Source organism: Botrytis byssoidea (assembly GCF_014898295.1).
Source record: "Botrytis byssoidea strain MUCL 94 chromosome Unknown BBYS_050, whole genome shotgun sequence".
In the NCBI taxonomy this organism is placed as follows: Eukaryota; Fungi; Ascomycota; class Leotiomycetes; order Helotiales; family Sclerotiniaceae; genus Botrytis; species Botrytis byssoidea.
The window spans coordinates 17,453-34,205 of record NW_024065891.1 but is presented as its reverse complement, the minus strand read 5'-3'; the positions used below and the strand labels follow the sequence as shown (position 1 = coordinate 34,205).

At 41.9% G+C, this 16,753-nt stretch overlaps 7 protein-coding genes across 7 annotated transcripts; 3 read left to right on the top strand and 4 right to left on the bottom strand.

Moving 5' to 3' along the window:
- Positions 1-261: 261 nt before the first annotated feature.
- Positions 262-1,077, bottom strand: EAE97_012090 (uncharacterized protein; the record flags this gene model as incomplete). The annotated part of the gene is made up of 1 exon (XM_038882604.1): positions 262-1,077. One exon carries the CDS (start codon positions 1,075-1,077, stop codon positions 262-264), a length of 816 nt encoding a protein of 271 aa, XP_038726551.1.
- A 933-nt stretch (positions 1,078-2,010) lies between these two features.
- Positions 2,011-3,012, top strand: EAE97_012089 (uncharacterized protein; the record flags this gene model as incomplete). The annotated part of the gene is made up of 1 exon (XM_038882603.1): positions 2,011-3,012. One exon carries the CDS (start codon positions 2,011-2,013, stop codon positions 3,010-3,012), a length of 1,002 nt encoding a protein of 333 aa, XP_038726550.1.
- Positions 3,013-3,253: 241 nt separating this feature from the next.
- On the bottom strand, positions 3,254-5,346 carry EAE97_012088 (uncharacterized protein; the record flags this gene model as incomplete). The annotated part of the gene is made up of 5 exons (XM_038882602.1): positions 3,254-3,454; positions 3,516-4,007; positions 4,084-4,597; positions 4,658-5,024; positions 5,112-5,346. 5 exons carry the CDS (start codon positions 5,344-5,346, stop codon positions 3,254-3,256), a joined length of 1,809 nt encoding a protein of 602 aa, XP_038726549.1.
- Positions 5,347-6,095: 749 nt separating this feature from the next.
- EAE97_012087 (uncharacterized protein) lies at positions 6,096-7,649 on the bottom strand. Its single transcript, XM_038882601.1, has 5 exons — positions 7,119-7,649; positions 6,941-7,063; positions 6,725-6,870; positions 6,485-6,587; positions 6,096-6,418 (listed from the first exon to the last, which is right to left on the bottom strand). The coding sequence occupies exons 1-5, from the start codon at positions 7,390-7,392 to the stop codon at positions 6,267-6,269; spliced, it is 798 nt and encodes a 265-aa protein (XP_038726548.1). The 5' UTR covers positions 7,393-7,649; the 3' UTR covers positions 6,096-6,266.
- Positions 7,650-8,471: 822 nt separating this feature from the next.
- On the top strand, positions 8,472-9,284 carry EAE97_012086 (uncharacterized protein; the record flags this gene model as incomplete). The annotated part of the gene is made up of 1 exon (XM_038882600.1): positions 8,472-9,284. One exon carries the CDS (start codon positions 8,472-8,474, stop codon positions 9,282-9,284), a length of 813 nt encoding a protein of 270 aa, XP_038726547.1.
- Positions 9,285-11,914: 2,630 nt separating this feature from the next.
- EAE97_012085 (uncharacterized protein) lies at positions 11,915-12,637 on the bottom strand (the record flags this gene model as incomplete). The annotated part of the gene is made up of 1 exon (XM_038882599.1): positions 11,915-12,637. The coding sequence occupies one exon, from the start codon at positions 12,635-12,637 to the stop codon at positions 11,915-11,917; it is 723 nt and encodes a 240-aa protein (XP_038726546.1).
- A 1,373-nt stretch (positions 12,638-14,010) lies between these two features.
- On the top strand, positions 14,011-15,307 carry EAE97_012084 (uncharacterized protein; the record flags this gene model as incomplete). The annotated part of the gene is made up of 4 exons (XM_038882598.1): positions 14,011-14,083; positions 14,141-14,480; positions 14,528-14,653; positions 14,701-15,307. 4 exons carry the CDS (start codon positions 14,011-14,013, stop codon positions 15,305-15,307), a joined length of 1,146 nt encoding a protein of 381 aa, XP_038726545.1.
- Between the last annotated feature and the right edge of the window lie 1,446 nt (positions 15,308-16,753).

The following is a 16,753-nucleotide window of genomic DNA, read 5'->3' as shown; positions in this document are numbered from 1 at the left end:
GTAACTGGTAGCAGGGAATTTCACGAGCGGAGGAATGAACGATTTTCCGCAGCCCGTTTTAGTTTATCCGTGATCTCAGTGGGCGCTCTCCCAACCTCCCATTTTGGTTATCCGTGATTTGGGTAGGATTGTAAATCGTATCTCTCAGCAGCTATTTCACAGCAGGAAAACTAATGTGGAAAGTACTACAGATTGAGCCTTGAAAGCTTGTTAATTCCTTATCTAGCATAATCTATTCCTGCAGTGTATACCCGGCTCTATCTATCTATTTTTTGCCAGCTCACGGATATGACGCACAACGGGCGAAAGGTCATTGGATCTCAGAGGCATCCGATGATCACCACCCCATTGCACCAGTCTCCTACTGCCTGGCTCGCAGAACTCTTCGAAAAGCTGACAGTGTAAGGGTAATCCCGGGTCCTGCATACCATGCACATGAAGGGTCGGGATACGTAAGACGGCTCCGCCGTCGCTTTGAGGTGTTAACCAGCTGCGCCAGTTGACGTCTGTGATCTGTGAGGCATCCGGCAATGTACTGAAGCCAAGATTCAGATGTATATCCGGTTCGGCGTGCAGCGAGATCAGAGGCGCTCGCCCAGCGATCAAGACTCCAAAACGATAATCCGATCCTGAAACTCCTCTGCCTATCCTTTTCTCCTCTTTGAGGACTTGTTGGCGATAGAGAAGGCTTGCACACAGTTTGGCTCCCTGACTGAAGCCAAGGATCGCCACCCATTCTCCCGTCGCCCCCCGTTGAGTGTCTTGACGCCTAGCCTCTTCTAAACTTCGATCAATTGCTTTCACCGCGTCCGCATGAGCGATCTCTGGATGCTCTGGTCGCCAGCGAAACCAGCGTTTGAAAGGCCCCCATTGACCGAACACCGTTGTAACTTCGGGGCCAGCCTCGGAGATAAAGGGGCTTTCTGCGAAGACAAACCGAAATTCAGACTTGAGCTGAGCAATGAGCCCTCGACATTGGGCTCGAAAAATTCTGGCGTTGGTACCTCCACCATGAAGACACAGAATTCGCGGCAGATGGAGGGTCCGGTCTTCTATTTCCTGGATTTTGGGATGCATAATGGAGTGCAATGATGGGAATATTGTAGTAATCAGAAGATTAGATTCACATAGGTCCTTCTGAACTTTGTATCGACTAGCTTAGTATTTAACAATCCCCGAGATATCGGTCCGAAAGTCTAAACATAGTATAGTGCAACAGATGTACAAAATTGGTTGCTACTACCTACATGACCATTAAGCAAAAATCTGTGAAATGCCGTGCATATTAAACGACGATAAGTTAGCAAATATGCTGAAGGTCATTGGGAGATGGCACTAAAGTCAGCAACCTATCTATCTTTACAGTAGTCGTTGACTTGACCAATTGCTACCCAGGCGTTCCGAATGAAATTCCGTTTACAGTTACACCTCCACGTAAGAACCCTGCAGATAAGAAATACCTGACCTACAAGAACAATGCTTTGGTACCCTTGAAATAGTGATGCAACGTAATAATACATTTTTTCAATGGCATTCCTACGACCTCTCCGATCCGGACCTATCATAGTATCACCAGTGGGTTTGAAGCTAGAATCAGACATAAATATTGGCTACAGCGCTTGAACCACCATTTTTTATACTGGGTTTTTCTTTATACCGGATTTGATTGGTCAGATTTTTTATTTCGGTATAACCAAGTTCTACAATAATATCCGTTAAAATAGCGATTTTCAACATAGTTTTCCCGAGGGATATTCCGTCCAATATTCCAGGAGCTTTTCTTTTTCCCGCAGCATACCACGCAGACTATTTTGGAAGGATTTCCGTTCTGAGATGTAAACGCAAAGGAATATCTAATCAGGCGCACTGGTTCTTAAACTATAGCTGAAGGTATGTCTGCAGGTGTCGGACGCCAGATAACCCCCTCATGACGGCTTCACGATTTTTTAAAATCCAGAATCTCTCGATTCCAGAAACTTCTCATCTATTGACACTGCCGTTTGAAGCAATATGCCTTCTGCCACGACAAAGTCGTCTTTTTATCTTCCCTTGGTGGATATCACACCTTACCTACAAGATCCCAACAGCACTGCGGGCCAACAGGTTCTTGATGATGTACGACGAGCCTGCACTTCAACGGGATTCTTCCAGTTAGTTGGACATGGCGTCCCTGCTACACTTCAAAAGAATCTCTATAACGCTGCTGCCAAGTTCTTTGCCCTTCCGATGGACGTCAAACTTCCTCTTGATGTCAGGAAAAATATTGGTTTCAGGGGCTACGACGTCATGGCTTCGCAGTCCTACGAGAAAGATGTCTTGCCGGACCTCAAGGAAGGCTATATCGTGGGGACCGACATTCCTCTCGACGATCCCCGTGTCGTGCAGCGACGCTTTTTCATGGGTCGGAATATCTGGCCCCCAACCGAAGTCCTGCCATACAAAGACTTCCAGAAAGTGGTCGAAGAATACAATGACGTCATGCTGCGGTTCTCAAGGGTGGTTGTGGATCTAATCGCTGCCACATTGCCCTACGGACCGCATGTGTTTGACGAGCTCATGGAGAACGATCCTGCATGCCCACTCCGTCTCTTGCACTATCCCCCGACCCCAAAGCAGGTTGGTGGCGAGCGACGACAATTGGGAAGTAGTGCACACACTGACTTTGGTTTTATTACCCTTCTGTTACAAGATGAAAATCCAGGTCTGGAAGTACAAGACCGTGAGACTGGAGAATGGATTGGAGTGCCTCCCAATGAAAAAGCTTACGTTGTCAACATGGGAGATATGATAAGCAGAGTGACTGGAAATCTGTACAAAAGCAGTCTGCACCGTGTGTTGAATAAGGCCCCAACGGATCGGTATAGCGTAGTGTTTTTCGTTGATGGAAATTTGGATTACAAATTGCGGCGACTCGATAAGATTGGACAGCCTGGAGAGGATGAAGAGGCACCCACCGTTGAGGAACATATGGAAGAGCGGAGAAGAACTACTTATGGGCTTGGCAAGAAGTGAGAGGTGAGAAACATCACAAGAAGTCAGCTGGGCATTTGACTGACATTTGTTACCCTGAGCTGCAGGTATTATTCAAACACGGGATCGTCTCATCTTGAATAAAGAATAACAGTTTTATGACGAAATTCGGGAGACTCATTGATATTATAGTGAATCAGAATTGTGTTATTCTCTGGTCTCTTTCCATACTGGAATTGTATTGGGTCTGATCTGCAAAAAAGAACGAAAGTTAATCTACACATTAAGGTAGGGCCTGTGTCCCAACGATCTCTGACAGCTCTAACAAGTCTACATAACTCTGACTTGGGTTGCTGACGTTCTTCAATTGGCGGAGAACGTCTAAAAGTTCTTGGAGGTGGGAATTAAAGGACTCGTGGTATAATCGATGCTCGTAGATATGCCCAGTGCAAAAGCCGAGTGTGACCGGCATCAGTGGGTGGATCTTGAAAAAATATTAGTAAGCTTGTACAAGTTGTACTGTAAAAGAAATGACCGAGGCTCGCCTTGAAAATAGGAAACTCGGTCAGCGCTTTTGCGAGTTTGGCGATCTGAGCTGCTGCAGTCAGTGCTCGCAACTGGTATGCCACCACAGATGCCCCTCCATCGGAGTCAGCAGCCAACTTTAATTCCATTCCCTTGCACAGAGCCATAACGGCTGTCTGGCCAATTATTCTTGTGAACAAGAGCATGGGGTCATGCGTTTCGGTTGGGCCCGGATTGTACTGTGACAGAATCTGGAGCCTAGTTGTCACCATGTCGTCCAGCCACTGAAACTGGATTGAGTAGTCTAAGGGCGCGCTTCCGTAAAACATGGAAAGGTTGCACTGCTGGCCATAGAATAAGCTCCGCCCACATATACTTGCAAAGATCACGCATTGAATAAAGCTTGATTGTGTATGTGGGCTTTGCTCAACCATCGTTTCGGAAAGAAATTTCCCTAGCACGTTCTGGCTGCACTGAAATTCCTCCTCAGGCGCTGGAAGACGTATAAATACCTATATAGAATACAAAATTGATCAGCAACTCATACTCTTCATTTTATCTCAATCGAAAAAGATGGTGATTCCATACCACGTGTTCATTCATTGTCAAAGGCAAACAATTCAGCATCGTGAGGAGAGTATCAAGGAAGTAAGACATCCAAAAGACTCGGCGTTGTTCCTCGGTCTCGAGAAAAGACTTTGTAGGTTTAGTAGTGGCATATACGCTCGGGCAATCAATCTCATGGAATTTCATCAACTGCACCAGACGAAAGGCTTGTCCAGCGGTGATCCATGCCTGCTGCTTGGGAGCTCTCATTGACTCATAGATTGCGACTAAGACCAATGCCTGTACATGTTCGGTATCGGCGGGTGAGTGATCTTCATTGGCGGTACTCAAAGACTCTAGCATTGACTTCGTGTCTCGAAAGAGTTGTTTTTGTAGATGCTGAAACTGAACTGAGACAGAAGTAGCCAGTGTCCACATCGCACTCTGCAAGCATAGACGTGATGTCTTCTCAGTCTTTTTTTTAGACCAGGACAAGTACTGGCGCTGATGAAGTAGAGGTATAAATTTGTGGACTCGATCAAAGTATAGTTGGTCTCTGGAAATTCTTTAGTATCTATCTTTCTTCCTCTATGGCTTCTTAAAACCAGCAACCTACAATTCGTCGTGCATCCATGCAGGGATGGTGTTGTTGGTAATTACTGATAGTTTGAGTACTGAGCTTATGTCATTCGAAGAATTTGACATGGAATTTCTTTGCCCTATACAATGCTCACTTCCTACGGTCAACGAACATGGGCTGAAAACTCCAGAAAACTCTGGTCCTTCTAGGTGATCTGGGACGGAAGTGGATACGCTAAAGTCTTCGAGAGTCGATCCAGCTCGCTGCTGTTCACTTTCTGACGTCGACTTTGGGCTGACAACTCCAGAAATCGCTGGTTCTTCTTGGTGATCTAAAATGGAAGTAGGTAGGCCGTATCCTTCGATGGTTTGTTGCTGTAAAGAAAGCTGACGCTCCAATGTTACTACAACAGATCATATGGTTAGTCACGCTCCAAAACGGAGCCTCCAGGATTTGAGGATGACAAAGGATTAAAAGATCATGTACCAACCAATTCTATCCTTCAGCTCCTTGAAGTAACCCTTTTTTGGTCCCCGAAGGGCACGACCAGCATTGAATTCACACGTTGCACCAGCATCACGACAAACTCCACACTGTGGTTCTCGACCATCGCAGCGTAGTTTCCGTCTCCTGCATTCTTCACAGGCTTTTGAAGCTCGCTCTTGCCGTCCCTGCCCTGGTCTCGAGGTCATATCAATCTCTTCGGAATCACTTAATGGTAACATAAATGTAAAGGTCTATTAATTTATACAGCAGCGACTATCTATTTTGGCTACATATATATGGGATACTGATTCTATCTATCTATCTCTTGCTATTTTGTGAGAATTAGATCCTCTTCTGCGTGCGTTATTAGGAGTACGATGCTGGTGCAAGTTGGTTGAAGATCCCTTCCTCCGCTTTAGCTTGTATGGACTGATAAATTTTGCGTTATCATTAGACCTACGTCAGGTAAGGTGTAGGATTCAGGCTAATTAATAGCAAGGGTGGTGACCTATATCAGGTAAGGTGTAGGATTCAGGGCTAATTAATAGCAAGGGTGGTGCATTTGCCTGCCCAACCTCTCCTTATACTGTGCTGAGATCCGTATCTCCCTTATCCTATGCTCCTACCACCCCTACACGTGAATGATTGGCTGTGAGTGTTCCTTTTTTTTTTACAGTGACGTGACTTGGCGTGATATATCCTACCTATGCTGTACTGTGATCTACGTCTATTTATCATAACATCACCTCCCTGTACCGGGATTGATATGCCTCAACCACAACGTTCTTGCTGCATTTAAAAGCGGGGAAATAATCGTGATCGACTCGGCTCGGTCCGTCTGGCACAGCCAGTTCGAGGTCTTTGCGCCGGCGGTGAAGAAGGAGCACATGGTTCGAAAGTGGGGTGGTGTTTTTAAGGAGGGAATTGAGACAGTAAGTGTAGCGTGGTCAGTGTAGAGCAGGGTAAGAGGAGGTCTGTTCTGGTTTATGAATGGGTATATATCAGATTTAGGACAATGCATCTTTTAACACAGCAAAGGTGGCCAAGGATCAATTCAAAGATGTAGTTATTTCATCAGTTAGCTAGCCTCCCTGCTTCCCAGATCTCGACCCTAAGCAACACATAAGCAACTTCGTGAGAAGTATGAGGTATCTGAGAATCACATATTCCTTGCACATTGCCATCGTGCTTCCTCCTTCTGCAGCACAGTTGGACCCCTATATCCGGTGGTCGAGGTGGCATTAGGCACGAGAAATCGCATCTGGTTAGATGAGCAAAGAACCTGCAACCTGAGGGATTCTAGGCAAAAATCTACCACTCCGAATTAGAATTCTTGTACCTCGGAAAAATTGGATGTATAGGAATGTGAAGAAATACCGACTAGCGCATGAGCGTCTTCGGGAGCGCTCATGAAAACCTCTGGAAGCTCAGTCATTGCCGTCTGATAGTGATCCCAGTAACTCCATTGTCGGATAAGACTCTGTAAATGATGTTAGCATTATAGTTCACGGATTTACTCTCTTGTGAGTATTATGAACTTTTGGCCACAAGGAAAATCTTTTTCTGTCGCAGTAGAATGACTACGAGATTAAAAGCGGCTATATTAAATTCACTTACAAGGCAATGCAGCTGATAGTCCATGCCTGACATCAATTGATATCCAATATATGTGCCAGAACCAGTCGTTTCACCTGCCAGGCTAGGTATTTCTCCCTTTGTATTCAAAACTTCCAGTTCCGCTGCACTCAATGTAACGCCACGGTCTGTATAACTTCCATCAGTTGCCATGGAAGTGGTAAAAAGAAAGATCTCCTTTCAATAGAATTGACCAACCTTTCAATAGCTTTTCCCACGCAGCTTTACGTTCCATTGATGGTTCCCCCATAAAAACGCCTGATTCAGACCCAGTGAGATGCGCAGTCCAGGTCAAACCACTGTCTTTGATATGATCCCACTCTAGAATGACACATTAGTCTCAAGTCTTTGTTCGAACTTATAAACAGGCACGTACCAGGTCTGAAAAAGGGTTCTATGGGGCAAACTTGGTCCGAAGATGACTTGTCGAACCAGATGAAGCCGTAAGATCCAAAGGCAAGAGAACCCATCACAATGAAGATCTCAATTAGTCGAATGAGCCTTGGCAGCCATTGGAGTGACCGCTGGCTACGTCGACGAAGAAAAAGATGAGACTTGTGAGACTGATTTTCATCCACATCTGCGGAACCAGAGGAATGGCTATCATCATGAGAAAGAGGCTCATATATCTGATCTCTTTCTTTGTCCATTGAAAATCTCTGTGTGTTTGAGCGGGTGCTTCTCTGTGTGTAGATGTGTTTGTTTCTGTGCTTGCTAGCCTAAGACACGAAGTAAGAATAAGAATGGTAGGCGGCAGTGGAAACAAGTGAAGATGTGAGGATATCAATTTCGTACAGGAGAACTGGGGAAAGGCTGCACACTGAATCGATCTGACAATATACAGTGATCTTGTTCATGTCGGCCGTCACCCCTCTCTTCGTAAGAGCTTTCTCCCGAGTTCAGAAAGTGGGTTTATTATCACTCGTACCATGAGTATGTAGAATATGGTATGAGATACTACCATTTTCCGAATCAACTAAACACTGATTGGCCACATGCAGATGCAACGCAGTGTCGCAAGGATCAGCATCGCCAAGGCGTCCCCACCCTTCTTCCCCTTGCTCGGCTTGCCCGTCAGAAGCTTAACTCAACTCTGAACAGTTTATCCATACGAACCCGAGGTTGCCATTATTCTGATCCGGGATATTGATATTACTTCGTCGCCAGCGTAATAAAGGTTATTACAAACACCCCCCACCTATTCGCAAACTACCAATAGAAAAATAGTATTTTTCAATCTCTGGAATCTGATTTCATAAAAACATCCCTGCTCGTAGAATATCTTCGAAGGGATTTAACCTTTGTTTCGTCGAGTACCAATGTACAAGCGAGAATAACGATAACCCTCTCGCGATCCACACGCCTCTGTAGATACAAATCGGCGATCCGGAAACAAGACAACAACGTAACGTACCGGAGTGCTCGGCCATGGTTTTCGGAAAAACTTGGTGCCGCGTGAAACGCCAAGAACCCACAATGTCCTATTCGAGTGTTCCGAGAGGCTTTTCAGAAGAACCGAGGGACGAGGAGTCTTTCTCTCTCATCTCGAGAAATCTTCAAAGCAAATCTGACCAGATAGCAACATGACCTCTTTCCCTCTCTAGACTCTGCCTTTCTTCACACGTTCTATATTTTTCACGCAATCATTTTGTTCGTCCCTTCTGCTTGCCTGCAAAACATCTCCACTGGCAGTTTCATGACAGAAGTCGACGACCAAAATTTTATCATAATGCCATCTGGAGCTCTGCCTTTCTCATTTTCTTCCTCTCCATTCAAAGGACGCAAGACTCGTGATGAAGAGGAGGACATTAGCAAATCGCTCCTTGCCGGCAGAGAGAGCTTCGATCAAGCTCCCCCTGTCACGGGGCCAAAGCTATCTTCGCGCTCCAAGCCTAGCCCCCCTCAAGGGCGAAATTATCGCAAAGCACCATGCTTAAAGTCACTGAGACGCATTGGGGTATTATCACTGTATATCCTAACCATTGGTCTCGCCTTCAATGGTCTCTATCACCTTTTGAAACCCTTGGGTGGCCGGATACGAGTAGCTTTGGGAATGCCAGTTGAGGACCTATCCTCTTGCTCTTGCGGATCTTCTCTGATCGAAGCCATGGCTCGATCCTGCCGCTACGATACAATTGCAGCTGCTTGGCTACCACCGCATTGCCGCGACGAGGAGCTGACAGCGCAATTTGATGCTACTGGGCCTGGTGCGGGCCGCGCCTGGACTTATTACGCCGACGAATTCGGCCGTACCAATATCTCGACGGAGGAGATAGCTCTGCTACCGGCGAAGGACTCTCAAGACTACTTTTTTACCACTCACCGCTGGCATGTCTTGCATTGCAGCTATTATTGGCGAAAGATGTATCGGATGGTCCACGCCATGGAGGGTGCGGCAAAGCAGATCGAACATCGATTTGATACAGATGAATATATCGCACACTGCGAGATGATTTTTTTGAAAAGAGATGCGCTGGAGAGTATTGCGACTGGGAGCGGGGTGAGTTTGAACGCAGACATTATTGTCGTGAAGCAGGATTAGAGCATAAGAAAGAGAAAGTTTGATTTTGAGAGAGATGTGCACTGAGGACCGAAAACTTCATAGCACAAATCCTAAGAAAGTCAATGAAAAAGAGCCTCTGGTTTTTCAACATAAGTGCATTCCTCTTTCTCGCCTTCTGTCTCCTCGTAGGACTTCTCATCTCTAAGGTAGCAACAGTAGGCGTCCGTCGTAAAATGAATTTTATAGAATCCTAAAACTCAAAGGTTTCAAAATCAATAATCTACACCACTAACTTTTCCGGTCGCATATGATCTCAATTCTACTTTCTTCTCTTTCTCCAAGGTAGAATTGGTGATGAATTTCCTCAAGGTAGAATACAGATTATAATTAGAAAATGAATTAATAATATTAATGTAGTTTAACACCGAGTGACCCATATCATCGAGTAGCCCACTTTCATCTCAATTTATATCTTTCTCTTTCAATATACATTTTATTAACAACCCATAATAAATTCGAATAATCAAAAAACTTATATACTTCTTATTATCAAAGTTATTTATAAAAATAAAAAACTAAATATTTGAAAAGCTATTATACTTTATAATATTCTTTATATAACTTTTCAATATAGAATAAAAGGTTTATTTTTTTGTATAAAAACTCAAATCAATAATTATAAAATTATAGAATTAAAAGAAAAAGTGATTATTTAATATATATTCAATATAAATTCAAAAAGATTCCTATTTAAATTAAAGAATATAAAAAATATAATAAATTATATTTTTGAATTAAGGGATACAAAATATATTGAAAAGTTTTAGATATATTAATTTATAAAATATTGAATTGAATTAAAGATATGTTTTAATTATATTTATAACCTTCAAAAAGCTTTTTATAAAGATTCTAAATTTATTGAAAAATAGTTTTAATTGATTACAAATATACAAGCGAAATATAGTATTTTGAATAACGATTTTTATAATTTCAATGAAATAAGCTTTATAATAGGAATTATATATATAGTAATAATTGTTATTAATACTAAAAGATATAATAAAAGTAAATTAGTATAATTAGATAATCGAGAATAGATTATAATAATAATATATGGAAATATAAAGAATAAAACTATTCCTTTATTTTTAGTAATTCAAGGATAGATTTATCTTTCTAATTGATATATCGAAATTAGTTTTTTTATGGAATAAATTATTAAATTTATATTTAATAGATGGATAAATAATAAAATAGATTTAGAATGGTTGAAATATTTCGATAAGTATATTAAAAATTGAAAAAAGAATAAATATCGAATATTGATATTAAATAAATATAAAAACTATAAATTAATAGTTTTTTAAATATATTATAAAAAGAATAATATTATATATTTAAATTTATTATTATATTTAAATTATTTAATTTAATTATTTGATATTAATTATTTTAATAATTTGAAATATTTATATAATATTCAAATCAATAAATTTATTAAGGTATATATTAATTATATTTTGAAAATTGAATTCTTTATAGTTTTCAAAATTGTATATTAAGAATCTATTACTTCTTAAAATATAAAAGCAAAATTTCAAAAAACAAATTTAATTTTATTTAATTCTGAAACTATATTCTCAAAATTAGATATTCGAATTTATATATCTATTCGCTTTTTTTTTAATTTAAATTAATAAATTTCTTAAACTCTTTGTAATTCAATTGAAGCTCTTTTTTAATCAATATTAATTAAATCTTGAATAACTTATTATTAATCAAATTCTTTTATATCTATATTCGAATTATATTAATTTTAATTAAAGATATAAAAAGATTAGTTTATAAGAATATATTTTTAAATATAAAGAATTATATACTTTAAATAACAAATGAAATATTAAATAAATATTGATATAAAAAAAAAACTTAATTATATTAAAAAAAAGTATTTATTAAATAAAAAACTTTTGATATATTATTTTAGTAAAAGATTAATATTTAGATTCAATATAATAAATATCAAAAAGAAAGGAATTCTAATAAGGAAATATCTTTTAATTAATATTATAGTGAATATAGAAAAACAAAATATAATATAAGAATCTATCAAAATAATATAATAAATCCTAGATTATTAGATTCTTAATAGTTTCAATTAATTGATTCAATTATTATTGAATAATATAAGTTTGAAAGTGTAAATTGAGGTGAAAGTGGGCTATTTGATAATATGGGCCACTCGGTGTTAAACTACGTTAATATAAGTAACTATCATGATGATTGAATAACTATCGAGGCCGATAACGCGCATTTGGTCAAAACCCCAAAAATGGATTTTTGCCTGAGCTAAAGCCATATTTAGAATTTAGTGGTGTGTATAGTATTCGAGAACTATTCAATTCAGTACACAACCTTCAAGAAATTGACAAAATGAAAAGAAACATAATTTATGATTAATTAAAGCTTGGGGAATCGATTAATAGAATTTGTTTTAAGATATCTCAAAAATTGGAATTTGTATTGAATTTAATAATATTAGATCAATGGCACGATGTCTCACATATTCAAAAGAAGGGAGTTCATTTTGAATCATAAAGGGATTATATCATTTCGATTCAAATTGCAATTCCTATCATAAGAATGTACATTGAGCAACTCAGCTGTCAAAATATGTCTCCAACACACTTGCCATTTTCCCATACGCTTGAATCCCATATCAACTCCTTTGCTCCTTGCAGTCCGGGCCAATCACGAGTCAAAGGGCTCTGCTCTGTCTTGCTAGCCACAGCGTAGAGCAGTGCTGGGTCCCTACACTGCTTGTGCTGCACTCCGATCCCGTCCACACGGAAGCCTGTAATTTCATTATGACGGTTATATTCGAGAATAGGAGCCTCGATAGTGTCGTCAGCAGCGCAGAGTAGTGATTGCGCCAAGTAGGTGAAGCAGTGAGTCAGGTGAGTTGGGCGAAAGTGGTTAGAGTGCTCAGAGTGCTCAGACGTAGTGGGTGCAAGTGCGTCTCTAAGCATGCGAAGGCAGTGGAGGGCGTGAAACATGCTTATGCCCCAGCTCTCAACAAAGGTTTCGTTGCGCTGGACCTTTATGTAGCCACCATTGGGAGAAAGGAGAAGAGCCTCCCAATGGGAATCGGCAATAGGACCATAGGATTCGAGGGTAGGATAGTTCTGGAAGAAGCGAGGGAGGGTCGGGAGAGGGTCATGGGCAGAGGATGACCTTAGCGAGAAGGGCTGAGAACGAGGATTGAGGAGAAGGACGAATACGATGAGCAAGAGGCTAACGAAGATGGACGCGACCAAAAAGCGACGAATTCGGACTTCCCTAGTAGCTCCGTGCTGCTCCCTGCTCGTGTTTCTTCGAAAGAGATCCATTGATCATAGCGGGACGATGATGGTTGATAGATGATAATTGGTAGTATTCTGGCGACAACGCTGGTTAAAAGGAACTCCCCTCTTGATCTACATGCTTACTTCTGAAATAATACGTCAGATATATATCGGGAATTTTGTGGCGGGGTCGGAATGAGGAAGGAAATATCCCATCTCTCGGTACTTTGAGTTATTCAGGTAAACTTCCGATTAGCATGACATGTTTGCAAGGGCTACGGGGTCTCCGTTTGGTGGGTTTAGCCTTTGAGGTTGATAAGATAGCGCTTAAACCTTTCGCTTAAACCTTTCGCTTAAACCTTTTTCCATTACTCAGAATGTCACCTCCACACATACAGAGTAGAGTGCGTGCATAGCCGGTAACCGGTACTTTGCCCTAAGAATGAGAGTTACTGCACGCCAGAGGGGGAAAGTCGTCAGATTATTATCGTTGGTGGGATGGACGTTGGTGCAGATCCACGTCATATTAGTATCCCACTTGACTGCAGGTGCCCCTTCGACAACGGAAAAAGCTTGAATATGCTTGACAAGGCTTGGGCGGGGAAGGTAGACGTTTTCTAATGATCCGATTGGGGGTTCCTTATTAAACCCTTGCGGCGGCCGTCTGGGTGCTTACGGACCCCGCATGGCACAGCAGCACAAACAGGCTCGTATCCTGCCAATGATCAGGTAATGTACGAAGTACGATGCCTTTGCACAATGCTTGAACACCCCCCTAAAGACGCCGAAAGACCCCACTTCGTTTCTTTCAGACCATTGGCTTCGTAAAGGCGAGTAAGAGTTGGAATTTGGAGCAAGAACAGGTCATTCACTAGTGGCGACTGTGGAGATGATGCCGACAGCCAATGATTTTAATATATTTTCAAAAAGCTCTGTTATTTTACGGCATTTCTTCAAATCGCTTGCAAGGTGCAATCTAAGAAGGGACAGATTTGCTGAGACGTCGGTCTTCCCCAGCCAAGCTCGTCATCAACCTCCAGTGAAAGCAGAGCTACTCTGCTGTGGCCCCCTCTACGGAGAGACCTGACTTGAGGGTTTGCTTTGTACGGTTAAATCTCTTTGGCTAAAAGCGTATTGGAAATACATGAATATGATGTTTATCCGAGCAAAGAAAGTCCGGTTCGAAGTATGGAACTTCGGCTATCCCGACTCGGAATAAGGATATCAAGCCAAAAGAAAATAGCCTGATGATGTAAGGCAATCGGGTCAAATGAACGAACGAGTGATCTGAGGATAAAAGCACGAGCTCATCCCATTGATTGCTTCACTCTCAAAGCAGAAATCCGTTGTTTAGCTTAAATCACCCATCTTCAATCTACTATTCTCTCTCATCCTCTCTCATCCCTAGCATAACCATCATGGTTCGTTCTACTCTTGCCATTGTGGCTCTCGTAGCAGCAGCGGCTTACGCTGCCCCACTTCCACACGGTGGTAAGTTACTTACTCTACCTTCAATCCTTCCTTTAATAACCAATATTACGGGACTAGATAAGAGAGCTGAGGCCGCTCCATGGTACAAGGAGAGTGCTGCTGCGGATGATGCTGGCCTGACTAAGAGAGCTGAGGCCGCTCCGTGGTACAAGGAGAGTGCTGCTGCGGATGATGCTGGCCTGACTAAGAGAGCTGAGGCCGCTCCGTGGTACAAGGAGAGTGCTGCTGCGGATGATGCTGGCCTGACTAAGAGAGCTGAGGCCGCTCCGTGGTACAAGGAGAGTGCTGCTGCGGATGATGCTGGCCTGACTAAGAGAGCTGAGGCCGCTCCGTGGTACAAAGAGAGCGTGGCCGCTGATGATGCTGGTTTGAGCGAGAGAGCTGAGGCCGCTCCGTGGTAAGAAATATTACAAGATTAATGAGGATCAAGACTAACTTGAGCAGGTACAAAGAGAGCGTGGCCGCTGATGATGCCGGCCTAGCTAAGAGAGCTGAGGCCGCTCCGTGGTACAAAGAGAGCGTGGCCGCTGATGATGCTGGTTTGAGCGAGAGAGCTGAGGCCGCTCCGTGGTAAGAAATATTACAAGATTAATGAGGATCAAGACTAATTTGAGTAGGTACAAAGAGAGCTCTGCCGCTGATTCTGCAGGCCTAGACAAGAGAGACGCCGCTGATGCTGTTGCGGCACGTCAAGAGCAATTGAAACGCGAGGTTTTCGGAAACATGCGAAAGGAGCACTTGAGAGTTTCCACCGAGAAGGGTAAGGCCTTCTTCCAGTTCACCATACACCCCAAGAACGATACAGTAGACCGCTGGAATATTCCCGCGGCCATCAAACGACGTTATGATGATGCGGATGGCGATGCTGACCGCGTTAGTATCCTAAACTACTACCTCATGGAAACCGGTCGGGAAGTTCGGTCCGCAGCCGAGCTGGGCTTCAAGCCGACGATGGCGTTACCTGGGTTGGCCGAAAACGGAAACGAGGTCGGATTTGGGTATGCCTACGCCGGGCAACATCAGAGCCATTGCGTTGATTTCCTTGCGGACGCGATCGAAATCGGAAAAGCGAATCTTCATGACTTTTATTTGTTTCATCTTATCCACTGCCTATCTCTCATTAAGCTGTACTCTCTCCAACTACATGATAAAGAGCCTTTCACTACGTTGACGCCTGTTGCAAATGCGCTGGTGCAATCTCATTTTCCGCAGTCTATCAACTAGGCTTGGATCAAGGGGAACGCTCTTTGCTATTGGAGATGTATAGGTCGGCATTAGTTACTTTCGTATGAATTTATCATTTCCTCAACTTGTGCTCGATCCCTTGACGTGTTATCTTCAGGTGAAAGCTAGCATTAGCTCAACATTCAAATACCAGTATGCCATTTTTTGGTTTACAGCAGTCCCCTCCGGTTCCGAAGAGTAGGTGAGCTTCAAAGATGTTGGAGGACAAGAATTGAGGTTTGAAATTTGAGGTTATATTGACGGCGGAGCTGGAGATACATCCGAAGGAGTTGATCTCCCTAAGCGACCACACGTAACGATATACCTCTAGCCCCATTAGTTCAGCGTTTAATAATTTCCGATGTGATCTCTGCACCACTTCATCTTACAGGTTCAGTATCAATCTTAGTAACTCAACTCAAAGACATCTCGTTTCTATGTCTTCTTTGATATTCGCGATGGCAGACCTCACGGAGAAAGTTGAAGATCAGTTTTTGTTTATTCTATGCATATTTATCGTCAATTGATTCTCGAGCTTGGCTGACGAAATTTTGTTATATTGTTATATTGTGGGAGTGTCGGAGTGAGAATAAGTGCAACCCGATAGCACTAGTAGAAGGGTAAGGGGGCGTACGAACAGCACATTTCGTAGTTAACTCATAGTATCAACTTAATAAGGTAGTCAAAGGAGGGTAAAGCAATCCTGATCCTCTAAAAATGGCCTATTGCCTTCTATATATATATATGCTACAGGTGGGTCACATGCCTTGGGTCAGGTGGGTTCAAAAGTATCACAATATGAAAGGGTATGATAACTGTCTAATAACGAACACTACACAAAGTTACTTACCAACTTCTAGTTTCGTATAGTAGATAGAGTTAAGTTTAACATTGTATATATATTGTATTTAACCTTTTAATTTCTCTACTAAGAATACATATCATAAATTTAGTTTGATAACTTCTTCCTAGGTGCAGTATTCCCGATTTTCATCCTTTACTAAATCGCAACTAGACGTGACAACGATCTCCTCTTCCTCGCTACCTGGTGTGAACCGGATATCGAGCGCCTCAGTATCCTAGTAAACCCGTAAAATAGTTTGTCTTCCCATCGCCATTCAGATCCCTAATCAGAATATAATGTATCTGTTGATTTTTGAAAAGAACTAGAGGGAGCTCTAGTATTCAAAGAGATTGATGAAATCAAAATAATAATACAAATAAGTTTTATTTGATACTATTCTTATTAGTATATACTGTTAGAGTAGATACTAGTAATAAATCAACTAGGTGAAATGTAGCACAAAGACTTTTCATTAATTCTTCTAAATTTATGAAAACTATATAATTTATATATATATGCGGGCTCCTTTTGGCATATGATAGGCCCGAGGGCTTACTATCACATGCCTAATGAAGCCCTTTAGTCCATGACCGTGACATATA

Excerpts from the sequence above, each read along its gene's own strand:
- EAE97_012087 (XM_038882601.1), bottom strand. The coding sequence starts at position 7,392 with ATGGACAAAGAAAGAGATCAGATATATGAGCCTCTTTCTCATGATGAT. Across the intron at positions 7,064-7,118 it reads AGAACCCTTTTTCAGACCTG|AGTGGGATCATATCAAAGAC; the intron begins GTACGTGCCTGT and ends GTGTCATTCTAG. Across the intron at positions 6,419-6,484 it reads AGACGCTCATGCGCTAGTCG|ATTTTTGCCTAGAATCCCTC; the intron begins GTATTTCTTCAC and ends TCGGAGTGGTAG.